The sequence below is a fragment of the Larus michahellis genome, chromosome W (genome assembly GCF_964199755.1).
Source record: "Larus michahellis chromosome W, bLarMic1.1, whole genome shotgun sequence".
Lineage (NCBI taxonomy): Eukaryota > Metazoa > Chordata > Aves > Charadriiformes > Laridae > Larus > Larus michahellis.
Genome location: NC_133929.1, coordinates 3,724,283 through 3,743,295, shown reverse-complemented (window position 1 = coordinate 3,743,295; position 19,013 = coordinate 3,724,283). Strand labels below are relative to the sequence as shown.

The 19,013-nt window shown below is 47.4% G+C and overlaps 1 protein-coding gene across 1 annotated transcript; it reads left to right on the top strand.

Moving 5' to 3' along the window:
* The first annotated feature begins 403 nt into the window (after positions 1–403).
* LOC141735454 (small ribosomal subunit protein uS12-like) lies at positions 404–15,856 on the top strand. Its single transcript, XM_074568277.1, has 8 exons — positions 404–586; positions 9,786–9,992; positions 10,118–12,790; positions 13,028–13,154; positions 13,334–13,570; positions 14,072–14,231; positions 15,114–15,234; positions 15,667–15,856. Exons 3-8 carry the CDS (start codon positions 12,743–12,745, stop codon positions 15,811–15,813), a joined length of 840 nt encoding a protein of 279 aa, XP_074424378.1. The 5' UTR covers positions 404–586; positions 9,786–9,992; positions 10,118–12,742; the 3' UTR covers positions 15,814–15,856.
* The last annotated feature ends 3,157 nt before the right edge of the window (positions 15,857–19,013 follow it).

Below are 19,013 nucleotides of genomic sequence, written 5' to 3'. Positions count from 1 at the left end.
CAGGGTTCTTTTTGATTCTGTTTTTAATTGTGTTTAGTATATAACCTGCTAAGAGCGTCACGACGAGTAGAAGCACAAGTCATGGCGACCTTGTTAATAAATGGTCTGGTGTTAAACAAAAAAGGGGGAGATGGGGCAGATCTACGAGCAGAGGCCTGCGTACGGCCAAGGACACAGTGAGCAGAGCACACAGAAACAGGAACGCAGATGTCGATACGGATGGAATGAAGAGGAATTGGTCCAATATAAACATGGAACAGAAAACAGCTTTGCGTGCTTATCTTGGTGGGAACTGAATAAGGCGACTGGGTTAGTGATCTGAAATATGTGTTTACTTGCCTAGCAGGTGCATGGAAAGTTTTAGAGCTCGGGTATAAAAGCTGAGGCCTGAGAAGCAATAAACGATTTCATGCTCATCACAGCCAGAGTCTGTGCCTTCATACACCACAGGGAAGAGTGGCTGGAAAGCTGCCCAGCAGAAAAGGACCTGGGGGTGCTGGTGGACGGCCAGCTTAACATGAGCCAGCAGTGGGCCCAGGTGGCCAAGAAGGCCAACAGCATTCTGGCTTGTATCAGGAACAGCGTGGTGAGTAGGACTGGGGAAGTGATCGTCCCCTGTACTCGGCACTGGTGAGGCCCCACCTCGAGTGCTGTGTTCAGTTCTGGGCCCCTCTGTACAGGAGGGACATTGAGGTGCTGGAGCGTGTCCAGAGGAGAGCTACCAGGCTGGAGAGGGGTCTGGAGACCAGGGCATATGAGGAGAGGCCGAGGGAGCTGGGCATGTTTAGCTTGGAGAAGAGGAGGCTGAGGGGAGGCCTCATTGCCCTCCACAACTACCTGAAAGGAGGGTGGAGAGAGGTGGGTGTTGGCCTCTTCTCCCAGGCGAATAATGACAGGACCAGAGGAAATGGGCTGAAGCTGCAGCAGGGGAGGTTTAGGTTAGATATTAGGAAGAATTACTTTACTGAAAGAGTGGTCAGGCGCTGGAACAGCCTGCCCAGGGAGGCGGTTGAGTCACCAGCCCTAGAGGTGTTTAAGAAATGTCTAGATGTGGCACTTCAGGGCATGTTCTAGTGGCAGAGATTGTAGGGGGGTTTTTTGTGTGTGTATGGTTGGATTCGATGTTCTCAAAGGTCCTTTCCAACCATCAGGATTCTATGATTCTATGATTCTATGAAGGATTATACTCAGCCAATTATATCAGCAGGAAGCTGTGCGCTCCCAGCAGTGGACAGCAAATGTTGGACACTGCGAGTGCTACAGCTTCAGGAGGAAGGGCAGGGCTCAGGGGTCCAGCACCAGGGCAAGGAGTTTCTCTGGACTGCCGCCATCAAGGGAGAGACTATGCAGCAAACTTTCTAATTTATATCGAATGTGTGACGCTCATGGTATGAAATAATCCTGTTGGCCAGCCTGGGTCAAGTGCCCAGGTCTTGCTCCTCCTCATCCCTTCACCTGACAAGGCTCGAAACCACTGAGACCTTGAAACCCACATACCATAGTTGGCTATAAAGTAAATGTTTTCACAAATTCAGACACTAGAGTCTTCTAAAAGTGCAGTTTTCCCTAGCATTAGAAGAGAAGTTAGTCCTGTGTTGCTCAAATTGGGACAAAGTTATATAGATATCTGAAGGGAAGGTGCAAAGAGGATGGAGCCAGGCTCTTTTCAGTGGTGCCCAGTGACAGTACCAGAGGCAATGGACACAAACTGAAACACAGGAGGTTCCATCTGAACATCAGGAAACACTTTTTGACTGAGTGTGACTAAGCACTGGAACAGGTTGCCCATAAGAGGTTGTTCCTCCTTAGAGATTGTCCTGGTTTGAGATAGAACAAAACCAATTTTTTTTTCAGTAATTTTACTTTTCAGTTAAGCCTCTTCTAACTGACTGAACTCTCTGAAATTAACGGCATATTTTTCAGACAGTGTCTGCTTCTAGCAGCAATAATGCCTGATGTTTATATTTAATACCAAGGAATGGTATGCAGAGAGGCTCTTGCTTATACTTATTGCTATGACAACCAAGGTCAGCTTTGTTATGTGCCACGTTGGAGGGCCGGAAGAGGAAGAGCATGGAGTGGTTGCACCTGTGGGGAGGAGCGGACAGGACAGGTGACCCAAAACTGACCAACAGGGTATTCCATCCCATCTGCCTCATGCTCGGTATAAATCTGAGGAATCAAAGGGGTCAAATTCTCTTCTTCAATGGCCAGTGTCCGAGGACTCTGTCCTTTCTTCTGCTTTTGATTCCAATCCATGTGTTCCTGTATCCAGTTCCCATCTGCTGCCGAGTCCAGTATGGGATTTTCCCAGTGCCTGCTGGTGACTTGATCGTCATCCTGGGAGCTTGATATTGGTTTTGTATATATGTGTATATATTTCATTATTTTCTTATTAATATTTTTTCTTTTTATTGTTAATATTTCATTAAAGCTGTTTTTTCTCAACCCATAAGTTTCTCTCCATTATTCTCTTCCTTCCCTTCTGGGAAGGAAGAGGGGCTAATAGAAAACATCTGTCATTCATTTATTGGCCAGACCAGCCTAAACCATGACTGAGATATTCAAAAGCCATCTGGACATGGTCCTGGGCAACTAGCTCTAGGTGGCCCTGCTCGAGCAGGGGAGTTGGACCAGATGCTCTCCAGGGGTCTCCTTCCAACCTCAACCATTCTGTGATATGTCTTGTTTTCCCTTAGTTATTGTTCTCCCAGTCCTGCTGTCATCTGTCAGTTTACCCAGTAACAATTTTATGTTTTTTCCCTGTATCTTTCATAAAATATTATATAGTAGAAGGTCAAGAACTAATTTCTGTAATTGCAGTAAAAGCACATCTGCTTGGTTTTGGTTGTTTACAATTACCCTTAGAAATGTGTTGTTTAACGTATGATGTGTATGGGTTATTTTCATGTTATGTTGTGTGGTTGCAAGTGAAATGTCATGTAGAAGAATATGATTACATCATTTATGTTATTAGAATGGATTATTTTTTTTGTATAAATATTTGAAAATCAAATTTTTATGTTGACCTAAAGATTTTGTGAATTTATGATTAATTCAACAAAGAGTTTAGGTTCTGGCAAATTTTTAAAAGCCAAAATGTTTAATCAAAATTTTTATACTGGAACATCTGTGTCAAATCAATAATTTGATACCAAAATGTGTTTTTAAAAAAGTTTAAAAACTTCTCAAATCATAATGGAACATGTTGTATTTTACTGAATGAAATATGATCCAAAATTATTCTTTTTTTTTTTACTTGGGTTTAAAAAATCCTGGCTTGTGCACTTTTATCTGGCAGAATTTGTTTATCAATCTTCACATTTTTATAAGGGGCAGAATGCTGATGGCTGATACTGTAGAAACTTAGATTGCTCCAGCATGGGTCCCCTACAGGGTCACAAGTCCTGCCAGGAAACCTGCCCCAGGTTCACAGGTCCTGCCAGGAGCCTGCTCCAGCATGGGCCCTCCATGGGGTCACAGCCTCCTTCAAGCGCATCCACCTGCTCCAGCATGGGGTCCTCCATGGGCTGCAGGTGGATATCTGCTCCACTGTGGACCTCCATGGGCTGCAGGGGGACAGCCTGCCTCACCATGATCTTCAGTACAGGCTGCAGAGGAATCTCTGCTCCAGTGCCTGGAGCACCTCCTCCCCCTCCTTCACTGACCTTGGTGTCTGCAGAATTGTTTCTCTCACATATTCTCTCTTATCTCTCCTGACTGCGGTTGGTATTGTACAGATTTTTTCCCCCCCCTTCTTATATATGTTATTACAGAGGCGCTACCACCGTCCCTGATTGGCTCAGCCTTGGCCAGCAACAGGTCCGTCTTGGAGCCAGCTTGACATTGGCTCTATCGGACATACGGGAAGCTTCTGGCAACTTCTTACAGAAGCCATCCCTGTTGCCCCCTCGCTACCAAAACCTTACCATGCAAACTCAATACAGAAGTACTACAGAAGGAATCACCCAAAACAATGGAGAATGAGCCTTGCAAGAAATGGGGCAAGCACAGTGGTGACCCAACTTGAGCTGGTTTTGGCACCCAGCACCCCAGCCCAACATGCTGCCTCTCCTGTCCTGAATGACCCATGTCACAGATGGAGCCCAAGTCATGGACTAAATGAACTGAACAGATTTTTGTGGACATTTAGGGGATGGACAATAGAATAAAGGAATTATATTTGTGTATATATCAATGGACAGGGAGGAGGGTGGTGGCTGATGAGGATGTATTGGATAGTGTAGGACCTGAGCATGATGCAAATGATTTGGAATTGTGGTGGAGATTATATTAGGTGAACTAGGTCTGGCTGAGATGGAGTTAACTTTCTTCGTAGCAGTCCATATGGTGCTTGTATTTGTGGCTAAAACTGTTGATAACACAACAGTGTTTTGGCTATTGTTGAACAGTGCTTGCACAGTATCAAGGCTTTCTCTTACCCCAGCATATAGGCTAGGGGTGATCAAGAGATTAGGAAGGCATACAGCCAGGACAGCTGATCCAAACTGGCCAAAGGGATATTTCATGCCACATATATTTCATTCTCACCAATAAAAACTGGGGGTAGAGGAAGAAAGGGAAGGGGTATTTTTAGCTTCTGAGGTGGCCATTGCTCTGAGACTGGCTGGGCATCAGTCTGCTTGTGGGAGGTGGTGAGTGATTGCCTTTGCATCACTGTGAGGTTTTTCCTCTTCACCTATTAAACTGTCTTTATCTTGACCCATGGGTTTTCACAGTTTTGCTCTTCCTATTCTCTCCCTCGTCTTGCTGGGGAAGGGGAGTGAGCGAGCAGCTGTGTGGGTGCTTAGCTGCTGGCTGGGGTCAACCCATAACACCACTGAAGTACAGCACCTAAATTTTTGGATTGTCAGACTGAGACATCAGGGTAATTCTCACAGGGATACATGATATGGGTATCTCTTCTATAGACCCTCTGTCCTAGTAAACGTAATCAAAATATACATCAACTGTGTCTTCCTTTGTGACGGTAAAGAAAAGGGCAAGGCACATTAACTGCTTCCTCTCTAGACCTTCCTCTCCAGAAATTCAAGTCATATGCTCGAATGGAACCTCTAAAACAATAAGGATGGCCTTTACTATTTTATATCAGTCCTGCTCAGGTTACTTCCTATATTCCTAGCTGTTTTCAAGTGATCTTTTTCAGCCCTCAATCCTTTTATTTCTTTCTGTTCCTGAACTACTCATATTTTTGCCTATCCTCCAATTCCCACACCCTTTTCCATAGAATTCTTTGCCTTCCTTTGCGCAAGTTGTGTTCTCCTCTATCCCCCCAGTTGCGGGGAATGATGAGGGGGCAAATAGGAGAAGCCAGCAGATCAATGCCTGGCTCCGAGCCTGGTACTACCAGCAGGACTTTGGGTTCTTTGACCATGGCCTGATTTACAAGCCGCCAGGCCTGCTGGTAACAGGCGGGAATACCTTGACTTCCAGGAGAAAAAGGGTTCTAGGACAAGAGTTATCAGGGCTCATTGATAGGGCTTTAAACTAGATTTGAAGGGGGGTGGGAACGGTACCGGGCTTGCTGGTGAGGTGCCAGAGCGTAGTTGCTCAGCACTTGTGGGAGAGCGTGCCAGTATTTCTGAGAGCCAGAAGGCATAGCACATCTCAAGGGTCAAAACTACACACACGACTCCCTCTCTGAAATGCTTATACACCAATGCACGCAGCACGGGGAATAAGCAGGAAGAGCTGGAGATCTGTGTGCGGTCGCAGGGCCACGATCTCATTGCAATTACTGAGACGTGGTGGGACAGCTCACGTGACTGGAACACTGTCATGGATGGCTATGTCCTTTTCAGGAAAGACAGGCCAGTGAGGCATGGTGGTGGAGTTGCTCTTTATGTGAGAGAGCATCTGGAATGCATCGAGCTCTCACTAGGGGCGGATGAAGAGAGAGTCGAGAGCTTATGGGTAAGGATTAAGGGGCAGGCAAATATGAGGGACACTGTTGTGGGTGTTTATTACAGGCCACCTGATCAGGATGGGGAAGCTGATGAGGCCTTCTACAGACAGCTGAAGGTAGCCTCGCAATCGCAGGCCTTGGTTCTCATGGGGGACTTCAATCACCCCGATATCTGCTGGGAAGGCTACACAGCCAGGCACGCACAGGCCAGGAGGCTCCTCCAGTGCATTGATGACAACTTTTTGGCACAGGTGGTACAGGAGCCAACAAGGAGAGGAGCACTCCTGGACCTGGTACTGACAAACACAGAGGGACTGGTGGGGGACATGAAGGTTGGGGGCAGCCCAACTGTAGTGATCACGAGAAGATACAGTTCAGGATCATGGGTACTATGCACAAAACAACAAGAAGTAAAATCACAACCTTGGACTTCAGGAGGGCTAACTTTGACCTCTTCAAGAAACTGCTTGGAGAGATCCCGTGGGCTAGGGCTCTGGAAGGCAAAGGGGCTCAAGAAAGCTGGTTGGTATTCAAAGACCACTTCCTCCAAGCTCAGGATCGGTGCATCCCTAAGAGCAGGAAATCGGCCAAGGGACGCAGGAGACCTGCATGGTTGAGCAGGGAGCTTCTGAAAAAGCTCAAGTGGAAGAAGGGAGTTTACAGTAAGTGGAAGAAGGGACTGACCCCTTGGGAGGATTACAAGAATGCCGCCAAGGCGTGCAGGGATGAAACAAGGAAAGCCAAGGCCGCCTTGGAATTAAACCTGGCCAGGGATATCGAGGTCAACAGGAAGGGCTTCTACAAGTACATTGGAGGCAAAAGGAAGACCAGAGAAGTTGTGGGCCCACTGTTGAATGAGACAGGAGCCATGGTGACGGAGGATGCGGAGAAGGCGGAGTTACTGAATGCCTTCTTTGCTTCAGTCTTTACTGCTTGGCCCAGCCCTCAGGAGTCCCAGGCTTTGGGGAAAGTAACAGGGAAAGAAGACAACTTCCCCTTGGTTGAGGAGGATCAAGTGAGAGATCAATTAAGTCAACTGGATATCCACAAGTCCATGGGCCCCGATGGGATGCACCCGAGAGTGCTGAGGGAGCTGGCAGAAGTCATTGCTGGGCCGCTCTCCATCGTCTTTGAAAGGTCCTGGAGAACAGGCGAGGTGCCTGAGGACTGGAGGAAAGCCAATGTCACTCCAGTCTTCAAAAAGGGCAAGAAGGAGGACCCGGGGAACTACAGGCCGGTCAGCCTCACCTCCATCCCTGGAAAGATGATGGAACAGCTCGTTCTGGGCATCATCTCAAGGCATGTGGAGGAAAAGCAAGCTATCGGAAGTAGTCAACATGGATTCACCAAGGGGGAATCATGTCTGACCAATCTGATAGCTTTCTATGATGGCATGACTGGATGGAGAGATGAGGGGAGGGCAGTGGATGTGGTCTACCTTGACTTCAGCAAGGCTTTCGACATGGTCTCCCACAGCATCCTCATAGGGAAGCTTAGGAAGTGTGGGTTGGATGAGTGGACAGTGAGGTGGATAGATAACTGGTTGAAAGACAGAGCTCAGAGGGTCGTGATTAGGGGCACAGAGTCTAGTTGGAGGTCAGTGACGAGTGGTGTTCCCCAGGGGTCAGTACTGGGTCCAGTCCTCTTCAATATACTCATCAATGACCTGGATGAGGGGATAGAGGGCACCCTCAGCAAGTTTGCTGATGACACAAAGCTGGGAGGGTGACTGACACAGCAGAAGGCCGTGCCGCCATCCATAGAGACCTGGACAGGCTGGAGAGTTGGGCAGAGAGGAACCTTCTGAAATTCAACAAGGGCAAGTGTAGGGTGCTGAGGAGAAATAACTGGACTCCAGACGATCCAATGTGAATCAACAGAAGCCGTTTATTAAGCACAGATCATCATCTTTTATACCCTGCGTTGTAGCCGTACACGCGACTCGCTTATTTCTGATTAGCTCGTTACACTGTCCACGCGCTGTCCATGCAGTTCGTTCACACATCAGATTGGTTACAAGAATTCGCATAGTCAATTGCTTAGTCATTAGCACAACATGTTTTCTACCTTCTCAGTTCCCGTTTTTCCCATGTACTAATTCCATCTTCTACCACCTGTTTTGCCCTTAATCTAATCTCTCATAGTAGGGAGGCTGGCTCACATGGCCATTTTCTCTCAGACACATTCCTACAGGGTGCTGCACCTGGGGAGGAATAACCCCCTGCACCAGTACAGGTTGGGGGCTGACCTGCTGGAGAGCAGCTCGGTGGAAAGAGACCTGGGAGTCCTGGTGGACAACAGGATGACCATGAGCCAGCAATGTGCCCTGGTGGCCAAGAAGGCCAATGGCATATGGGGTGCATCAAGAAGAGTGTGGCCAGCAGGTCGAGGGAGGTCATCCTCCCCCTCTACTCTGCCTTGGTGAGGCCGCATCTGGAGTACTGTGTCCAGTTCTGGGCTCCCCGGTTCAAGAGGGACAGGGAACTGCTGGAGAGGGGACAGCAAAGGGCTACCAAGATGATGAGGGGACTGGAAGACCTCTCTTATGAAGAAAGGCTGAAGGATTTGTGTCTCTTCAGTCTGGAAAAAAGACAGCTGAGGGGGGATCTTATCAACGCTCATAAATACTGAAAGGGGGGGTGTCAGGAGGATGGGGCCAGGCTCTTTTCAGTGGTGCCCGGGGACAGGACAAGAGGTAATGGGCACAAACTTGAGCACAGGAAGTTCCACCTAAACATGAGGAGGAACTTCTTTACTTTGAGGGTGGCAGAGCCCTGGCACAGGCTGCCCAGAGAGGTGGTGGAGTCTCCGTCTCTGGAGACATTCCAAACCCGCCTGGACGTGTTCCTGTGCACCCTGCTCTGGGTGACCCTGCTCTGGCAGGGGGGTTGGACTAGATGATCTCCAGAGGTCCCTTCCAACCCTACCATTCTGTGATTCTGTGATTCCTTTCCTTATCTGAATTAACACTATATAGAGTCATAGAATCACAGAATGGTTTGGGTTGAAATTGACGTTTAAAGATCATCTAGTTCCAAATTCCCTGCCATGGGGATTGGGCATCCACAACTTCCCTGGGCAAAACTGGAAGCGTCTCACCACCCTCATAGTAAAGAATATATCTAATCTAATATCTAATCTAAATCTACCTTCTTTCAGTTTAAAACCATTACCACTCGTCCTATCACCACACTCCCTGATAAAGAGTCCCTACCCGTCTTTCCTGTAGGCCCCCTTTAGGTACTGGAAGGCTTCTGTAAGGTCTTCCTGGAGCCTTCTCTTCTCCAGGCTGAACAACCCCCAGCTCTCTCAGCCTGTCCTCATAGGAGAGGTGCTCCAGCCCTCTGATCATCTTCATGGCCCTCCTCTGGACCCGCTCAAGCAGGTTCATGTCTTTCTTATGCTGGGGGCCCAATCTATACTAGACTGCAAAATGCTGCTACATTTCTAATTGTATTTTCCCTTTCCTTCCTCAAATTTTCTCCCTTTCTATCTGTGAAAATGGCAGCATATTTGTTAGAGTCCAATACTCTCTGACCAGGTTCTTTTAGATATGCCACATGAGAAGGGTTTAATGTTTAATAACAAATTTACTTATTTGAAGATATTTGGTGTTACATGGGATTTGATTTAGAACAGTTATACAGCAATATACTGAAATTACAACACATATGGCCAGTGCGAAAGCCTGATGGAGACTGGCGGCTAACAGTAGACTCTAGTGGTCTGAATGAAGTCACACCACCACTGAGTGCTGCTGTGCCAGGCATGCTAGAACTGCAGTATGAACTGGAGTCCAAGGCAGCCCAGTGGTATGCTACCATTGACACTGCTCATGCCTTTTTCTCTATTCCTTTAGCAGCAGAGTGCAGGCCACAGTTTGCTTTCACCTGGAGAGGCCTCCAGTACACCTGGAATCGACTGCCCCAGGGGTGGAAACACAGCCCCACCATTTGCCATGGGCTGATCCAGACTGCACTGGAGAAGGGTGGAGCTCCAGAACACCTGCAATACATTGATGACCTCATGGTGTGGGGTAGTACAGCAGAAGTAGTTTTCAAGAAAGGTAAGAAAATAATCAAGATTCTTCTGAAAGCAGGTTTTGCTGTAAAAAGAGGTAAGGTCAAGGGACCTGCATGAGAGATCCAGTTCTTGGGAATTAAGTGGCTGATGGGTCTTGTCGTATTGTAGGAAAACATCAAAGGTGGAAAGCTGCTGTATGGAGTCCTACATGAGAAGTTGCAGAAGCTACTGAAGGAGAAGGTGAACAGAGTCAATTTGCAGAGGTAAAAGCCATCCAGCTGGCCCTAGGCATTGCCGAAGGAGAGAAGTGGCCAATACTCTGTCTCTGTACTGACTCATGGGTGGTGGCAAATGCTCTGTGGGGGTGGTTACAGCAGTGGAAGCAGAGCAACTGGCAGCGCAGAGGTAAACCCATCTGGGCTGCTGAATTATGGTGAGATATTTCTGACCGGCTAGGAAAACTAGTCGTGAAAGTATGCCATGTAGATGCCCACATACCCATGAGTCGGGCCACTGAGGAACTTCAAAACAATCATCAAGTGGACCAGGCTGCTAAGATTTTCCAGACAGATTTGGACTGGGAACATAAAGGTGAACTGTTTTTAGCTCGGTGGGCCCATGACACTTCAGGCCATCAAGGAAGGGATGCAACATACAAATGGGCCCGTGACCAAGGGGTGGATTTAACCATGGACGCTATTGCACAGGTTATCCACAACTGTGAAACATGCGCCGAAATCGAGCAAGCTAAAAGGTTAAAACCTTTGTGGTATGGGGGATGACGGCTGAAATATAAACATGGGGAGGCCTGGCAAACTGACTACATCACACTCCCTCAAACCCACCAGGGTAAGTGCTATCTGCTTGCTATGGTAGAAGGAAGCACCGGATGGTTGGAAACCTACGCCGTGCCCCATGCTGCTGCCCAGAATACCATCCTGGGCCTTGAAAGGCAAGTCTCGTGGCGACACGGTACTCCAGAAGGAACTGAGTCAGACAGTGGGACTCATTTCAAAAACAGTCTTATAAGTAATTGGGCAAAAGAACATGGCATTGAGTGGGTATAGCAGATCCCCTGTCATGCACCAGCTTCTGGGAAAATTGAACGGTACAATGGACTATTAAAAACCACCCTGAAAGCAATGGGGGGTGGATCCTTCAAAAATTGGGACAAGCCTTTAGCACAAGCTACCTGGTTAGTTAACACCAGGGGATCCATCAATCGAGCTGGTCCTGCTCAGTCAGACCTTTTACATGCAGTAGAAGGGGATAAAGTCCCTGTGGTGCATGAAAGGGATATGTTAGGGAAAACCGTTTGGGCTTTTCCTGCCTCAGGCAAAGGCAAACCCATTTGTGGGACTGTGTTTGCTCAAGGGCCTGGATGTACTTGGTGGGTGATGCTGGAGAATGGAGAAATTCAATGTGTACCTCAAGGAAATCTAACCCTTGGTGAGAATACTCAGTTCTGAGCTATATGATGTCAATTGTCATATAATACTAACAGTGTTCTATAAGTGTTTTTCAGGATAACATAATGGTCATGAAGCCTGAGCCAGCTCCATCAAGTGGCATCCAGCAAATGTCTTCGGGATGGACATGCTACCCTTGGGCACAAACCGCAATGAATTTCATACCATCTTTCCTGCCCTGAGAATCTACTAGGATAGATGAAATCCTGCAGTTATGAACTAATTGAACTTGGCGAACTTTTGTGTATTAAGATAAATCATAAATGAGTAACCTGCTTGCATCTATCTATCTATCTATATGTGTGTGTGTGTGTATAGATTTGACGGATAAAAAGTAATAGTGATCTGAGTGTTTTCCCAAATCTGGGTTCTTTACCCAGTGTGCAAGCCAATAACACACAGAGCAGAGGTATTTTTAAGTTTATTCCCTTAATGTGCAGAAATGGGGTGTTTGTCCCAAGGGAGCACACCTTTGTTTCAAAAATTTCCTTTTTATACTCTGATTATTACATATTCTATCAGTTAATACATATTCATTGTTATTCTCTAATGATTGGTTGAGATTTCTTTGCTTCCTATGTAAATTAGTGCGCAGACTCTGTTTTCTTCTTCCATTGTTCTCTTTTGAGTAGGTGGTATCATTTGGGTAGGTGGTCAATGAGTCCGTGGTCGCGATCTGCTCTTATTGGAATTACCTTTTACCTGCTTCTCCTCTAATCTGGGCAGTTCCAGGTGGTTTTTTCTGTTTGCTGACCAGGCCTACAGTTCATCACTCTCTTGAAAGGAATATCCTGCTTATCAACAAAGCTACATTGTCTAGTAGTCAGTTCATGTCTAGTTACTATTTCTCTATAAATGATGTTGGGGCCATATAGAGGACTTCTATTAGCAATGGCCCATCGATCTCTATTTTAATTGGTAATAAATTAAATTAATCTCCCTAAGTCAAGTCTATTTCGCCTGTAATGGTAATTGATAAGTGATCTCCCTGTCTCTATCTTGACCCATGAGCTTTTTCATCTTCTTTTCTCCCCCTATCCTATTGACAGAGGGGGTGAGATAATGGCCGAGTGGGCATCTGGCAGACAGCCAAGGTCACCCCACCACAGTGGGGCAAAATGAGGCCTAAGTGGTGGGAGTCACGTGAGGCATTGTGGGAGTTGTACTTCTTCAGCCATTTCCCTGTCAAAAGCAGCTGTTTTGTCAGCCTCCCAGGCTATTGGCAGCAGTGGCTTTGTGCTCATGTCTCTCAGTGCAGGAACAAGCACAACAGCTCTGGCAGAGTACTGGCACCTGAGGGGATGGGCCTGGGAGCTCCAGTGCAATGGTGGCACTCCCCACCCAGGCTTGGCAGCAGTATGTGGCACCTTGGGTGAGTGTCCACAGCCAAGCTGCTGGCCCAGGCTACTCATCCCAGGGGAGCTGAGACCAGCCTCCCCTGGGTGTGGACACTGGGGGGCGGGATACACCCACCACTGCCCTGCCGCTGTGCCAGTCTCTGTGTACAGCACAGCACCCAGGCCAGCCTGCAGCTGCCTCCCCTTCAGAGCTATACCATCACCATTTTGTCTATACCAATCATAGTGTCTGGTGCCAAACTGTTTTCTAGGGAAGTGCCATGAGCTACATACTGCTCAGAAACTCTGCAGCTGTGACCAGAAATGACATGACAAGCAGTACAAGGAGGCCCACTGAAATTCAACCCCTTCAGCGGCACTTCCCACATCAAGGAAAGTGTAAGTGAAATCTAATCTTTCATTTGTGAGATCATAAGGTTGGTGTTGTACCACTGTTGTGGGTTAACCCTGTCCAGCAACTAAACACCACGCAGCCACTCACTCACTCCCCCCACAGTGGGATGGGGGAGAGAATCAGAAGGGTAAAAGTGATCCCCTCTCTCCCCCTCGGTGTGCAGGGTTGCGGGGTGATTTGGTTCTGCAGCTGCACGGGGACGACCCCCGGGCGGGCCCGTCACAGCCCCTTCCTCGGAGGAGCGTCACGCGAGCGGTGGCGACCGGTACTGGTCCCGGATGGGAGTTTCCAGGCAGGCGCGACATAGTCACCCCAACGCGGGTCCTTGCGGCCACAGCTAACCGGCGAGGCGCAGCACAGGCCTCCTTTTTTCAGCTTGGCAGGCGTGGTGGCAGGATGGGTGAGTGTTGTAGCGGTGACCTTGGGGGCTACGGGGAGGGGAGCAGAGCAGAGCAGAGCAGAGCAGAGCAGAGCAGAGCAGAGCAGAGCAGAGCAGAGCGAGTCGTAGGGGTGACCTTGGGAGGATTAGGACTGGAGGGGGGGGAAGTGCGTGCGTGCAGGCGCGGAGAGGCGGCCTAGAGCGCTCCCCCTCACTGTCCCTAGAGTCTCTTCCACTGGCTTTGGGGCCTCGTGACGTCCCTAGGCTTCGGTGTTACCTGTGTCTCCGTTAGCCTTTCTCCCTTATTCTCACTTGCTGCCTGTTGGTAGTGATACTGTCGGTCCCTGTTGTGCCCCCTCCCCCTCCCCTTCCCCACAGACACAGACACAGACGAGGAGGTCTGCGGTCTTGCGTGCCCCGTGGCCGTAGGTTGCTGCTGGGTTGACTCCAGAGGCCTGTGAGGGGCAGTGACGGCAGGAGCTGGCTCGGTGACCTCCAGCTCTCTCTGATGGTGTTTTCTAGGGAAGTGCCGTGGGCTCCGTACCGCTCGGAAACTCCGCAGCCACCGCCGTGATCAGAAGTGGCACGACAAACAGTATAAGAAGGCCCATTTGGGCACTGCGCTGAAGGCCAACCCCTTCGGCGGCGCTTCTCACGCCAAGGGCATTGTTCTGGAAAAAGTGTGGGTAAAACTCCCGGAGTGCGCCTTTACGGCCTTGCAGGCCCTGGGGGTAGTCTGCTGTGGGATGGGGACAGCTTGTGCTTGCGCGGGGTTAGGTGTATGCAAGAATATCTTCTCAGCAGTGAGCTAAGTTGTGGCACAAGTGCCTGGTGCTTGTGTCTGACCCACAGCCACCTAATGTACAGTGTAGGATATTCTGGGTTGTAATCCCTGGAGTCGCCAGGAAAATTCCTGGTAATTTGGGACCTTTGAAAGATCCCCTATGTGACTTTAAAGAAGAAGTTGTGTTTCTAAATATGTTAGAGTTTTTCTACCTGAAATATGACAAATTTTTACTATTTTGTAGCTTCTATGTACTAAATTGAAAACAGGTGGGGTTTTTTAGGTGACAATGCTGAAAGGTATTTGTTCTCATATACTCAGTGTTGGTTTTGGAATTGTGTATAACCTTTAGAAGAAGAATAATTTTACTTAACATTTAAGTTTAGTTGGGGGGGGTTCAGCGTGTATGCTTTGTTTGATGCAGTCAGCAAGTATCCAAGATATCATCTACTTGTGTTCTGTTTTTTTGTTAGTAACTTATAAGTTTTGTTAGGATACTCTCATGACTCCAAGGCATTTCTTTTTCTTTTTCAAATTTTTAATTACTGAGTTAGTGTTTGTCTCTAGAAGACTTACTTTCAATTTTTACTCTGTTTAGGAACTAATTGTCTTTGGATATTGCATAGTTCTAAGTAGATCACTAATATTTTTTGCTTTTGAAATACATATGTGACTTATGGTTAGTACAAAATAACATAGTGATTCATGGTATTGTAATTAATATCTGCTAACTTATCAAACAGATTTTTGTTAATATATTTTCATGTACTTCTGTTTTAGTGGAGTAGAAGCTAAGCAGCCTAACTCTGCCATCAGGAAATGTGTCAGAGTCCAGCTGATCAAGAATGGCAAAAAAATAACAGCTTTTGTTCCCAATGATGGTTGCCTGAACTTCATTGAGGTGAATAATTTTCAAGAAACAACCTATAGAAAGCTGTGTATGAAAGTAAACACACACATAATTGACAGAATCGGGTGATGGCTAGACAAGGGTTCATGGCATTCTGAACTGTGTGTACCTTAATGCTGTATCTGCAGAAGCAGATGAGAAATGCCAGAGGTGGTTTTGTACTCTTCACTTGCTAAGGTAAACTGGTCCTCAGCAGTACTCCTGCAAGCGAAATGATACCTCAGCTTATGTTTCCCTTCTCCAAAATACTGAAGGGGTTAATACATAATTCATGCATATCAATCAATAGACTTCAGCATTTAGTGTCTTTCCACCTTTTCCTTAGAAAGTCTGTGATGTGGCTCAAATTTAATGTAAATGATTTTAGAAGTACATACGAATTTAATGTTTATAGCTCTGTATTTGCACTGTCTTTCATTGTAGGAAAATGATGAAGTTCTGGTTGCTGGTTTTGGACGGAAGGGTCATGCTGTTGGTGATATTCCTGGAGTTCGCTTCAAGGTTGTCAAAGTAGCCAATGTTTCTCTGTTGGCCTTATACAAGGGCAAGAAGGAGAGACCAAGATCATAAATTGATGTGCCAGGAATATAAATAAAATTTGTAATTGGAAAAACTCTTATACTTGTTAGTGTTGTGGTTTTGGCCAAATTGGCCAATGGCCACTGACAGGTGCTCTCCCCCCCCACCTCTCATACATGGAGAGGAGGAGGAGGAGAGGTAGAGATTTACAAGTTTAGAAGAAACTAAACTACTTTAATGAAATATTAATAATAAAATAAAAAGGAAATACTAAAATAGATAACAGTATATACAAAGCTCCCAGGATGACATCACCGGCAGGCACTGGGGAAGTCCCAGACTGGACTCAGCGATGGGTGGGAACTGGATTCCACAGATGGAATCAGGAATGCTCGGAGCGGGATTAAAGGCAGATGAATAGACAGGGTCCTCCTCGGACATCAGCCATTGAAGGAAGAGACTGACCCTTTGCTCCCTCAGCTTTTATACTGAGCATGGGGCAGATGGGATGGAATGCCCTGTTGGTCAGTTTTGGGTCACCTGTCCTGTCTGCTCCTCCCTGCAGGTGGGGCCCCTCTACGCTTTTCTCCTTCCAACCCTCTAATGGGGCAAATAATGAAATTAGCTGACCTTGGTTGCTATAGCAATAAGTATAAGCAAGAGCCTCTCTGCGTACCATTCCTTGGCACTAATTGTAAACATTGGTCTTCTCACTCTGAGAATGAACCGTTCACAGCACAACATGCTGTTAATTTCAGAGAGTTAGAAGAGGCCTAGCTAAGAAGTAAAATTACTGAACAGAAAGTTGGTTCTCTTTTACCTCAAACCAGGACATTCCACCCCTTATTCCATACCATTTGTGTCATGCTCAGATCACTAATACTTTTATCTATCAATCTATGCATACATATAGATAGATAGAAAGATGCAGGTTACTCAATTAAGATTTTATCTACAGAAGTTCACTAAGTCCATTTAGTTCATAACTGTAGGATTTCATCTCTCATAGCAGATTCTCAGAGTAGGAAAGGTGAATGAAATTCATTGTGGTTTGTGCCCATGGGTACGATAGAATCATTTAGGTTGGAAAAGACCTTTGGGATCCTCGAGTCCAACCATCAACCCCACTCTACAAAGTGGGAGTACAAACCCTACACCATATCCCTTAACACCACATCTCAATGAGTCTCAAACACATCCAGGGATGGTGACTCCACCACCTCCCTGGGCAGCCTATTCCAGTGTCTGACCACTCTTTCTGGGAAGAATTTTTTCCTAATGTCCAGCCTAAACCTACCCTGCTGCAGCTTGAAGCCATTCCCTCTTGTTCTATTGCTAATTACCTGTGAGAAGAGACCAGCACCAGCCTCTCTACAATGTCCTTTCAAGTAGTTGTAGAGAGCGATGAGGTCTCGCCTCAGCCTCCTCTTCCTCAAACTAAACAGTCCCAGCTCCTTCAATCGCTCCTCATAAGATTTATTCTGCAGGCCCTTCACCAGCTTCGTTGCCCTCCTCTGCCCTCGCTCCAGCACCTCGAGATCTCTCTCGTATTGAGGTGCCCAGAACTGGACGCAATACTCAAGGTGTGGCCTCACCAGTGCTGAGTACAGGGGGACAATCACCTCCCTCCTTCTGCTGGTCACACTATTTCTAATACAAGCCAAGATGCCATTGGCCCTCTTGGCCACCTGGGCACACTGCTGGCTCATGCTCAGCCGCTTGTCAATTAGAACCCCCAGGTCCTTTTCTGCCAGGCAGCTCTCCAGCCACACTTCCCCAAGCCTGTAGCGATGCATGGGGTTGTTGTGGCCCAAGTGCAGGACCCGGCACTTGGCCTTGTGGAAGCTCATCCCGTTAGCATTGGCCCATTGGTCCAATCTATCCAAGTCTCTCTGTAGAGCCTCCCTACCCTCATGCAGATCAACACTCCCGCTTAGCTTCGTGTCATCTGCAAACTTGCTGATGATACACTCTATGTCCTTCTCAAGGTCATCAATAAAGATGTTAAACAGAAATGGTCCCAACACCGAGCCCTGAGGGACACCGCTTGTGACCGGCCGCCAGCTGGATTTAACTCCATTGGCCACCACTCTTTGGGACCGCCCATCCAGCCAGTGCTTGATCCAGCAGATCGTATGCTCATCCAGGCCATGAGCCGCCAGTTTTCCCATGAGAATTCTATGGGGGACAGTGTCAAATGTCCACAGCCTTTCCCTCATCCAATAATCGGGTCATCTTATCATAGAAGGAGATCAGGTTTGTCAGGCAGGACCTATGTCCATCCCGAAGACATTTGCTGGATGCCACTTGATGGAGCTGGCTCAGGCTTCATGACCATTATGTTATCCTGAAAAACACTTATAGAACACTGTTAGTATTATATGACAATTGACATCATATAGCTCAGAACTGAGTATTCTCACCAAGGGTTAGATTTCCTTGAGGTACACATTGAATTTCTCCATTCTCCAGCATCACCCACCAAGTACATCCAGGCCCTTGAGCAAACACAGTCCCACAAATGGGTTTGCCTTTGCCTGAGGCAGGAAAAGCCCAAACGGTTTTCCCTAACATATCCCTTTCATGCACCACAGGGACTTTATCCCCTTCTACTGCATGTAAAAGGTCTGACTGAGCAGGACCAGCTCGATTGATGGATCCCCTGGTGTTAACTAACCAGGTAGCTTGTGCTAAAGGCTTGTCCCAATTTTTGAAGGATCCACCCCCCATTGCTTTCAGGGTGGTTTTTAATAGTCCATTGTACCGTTCAATTTTCCCAGAAGCTGGTGCATGACAGGGGATCTGCTATACCCACTCAATGCCATGTTCTTTTGCCCAATTACTTATAAGACTGTTTTTGAAATGAGTCCCACTGTCTGACTCAGTTCCTTCTGGAGTACCGTGTCGCCACGAGACTTGCCTTTCAAGGCCCAGGATGGTATTCTGGGCAGCAGCATGGGGCACGGCGTAGGTTTCCAACCATCCGGTGCTTCCTTCTACCATAGCAAGCAGATAGCACTTACCCTGGTGGGTTTGAGGGAGTGTGATGTAGTCAGTTTTCCAGGCCTCCCCATGTTTATATTTCAGCCGTCATCCCCCATACCACAAAGGTTTTAACCTTTTAGCTTGCTCGATTTCGGCGCATGTTTCACAGTTGTGGATAACCTGTGCAATAGCGTCCATGGTTAAATCCACCCCTTGGTCACGGGCCCATTTGTATGTTGCATCCCTTCCTTGATGGCCTGAAGTGT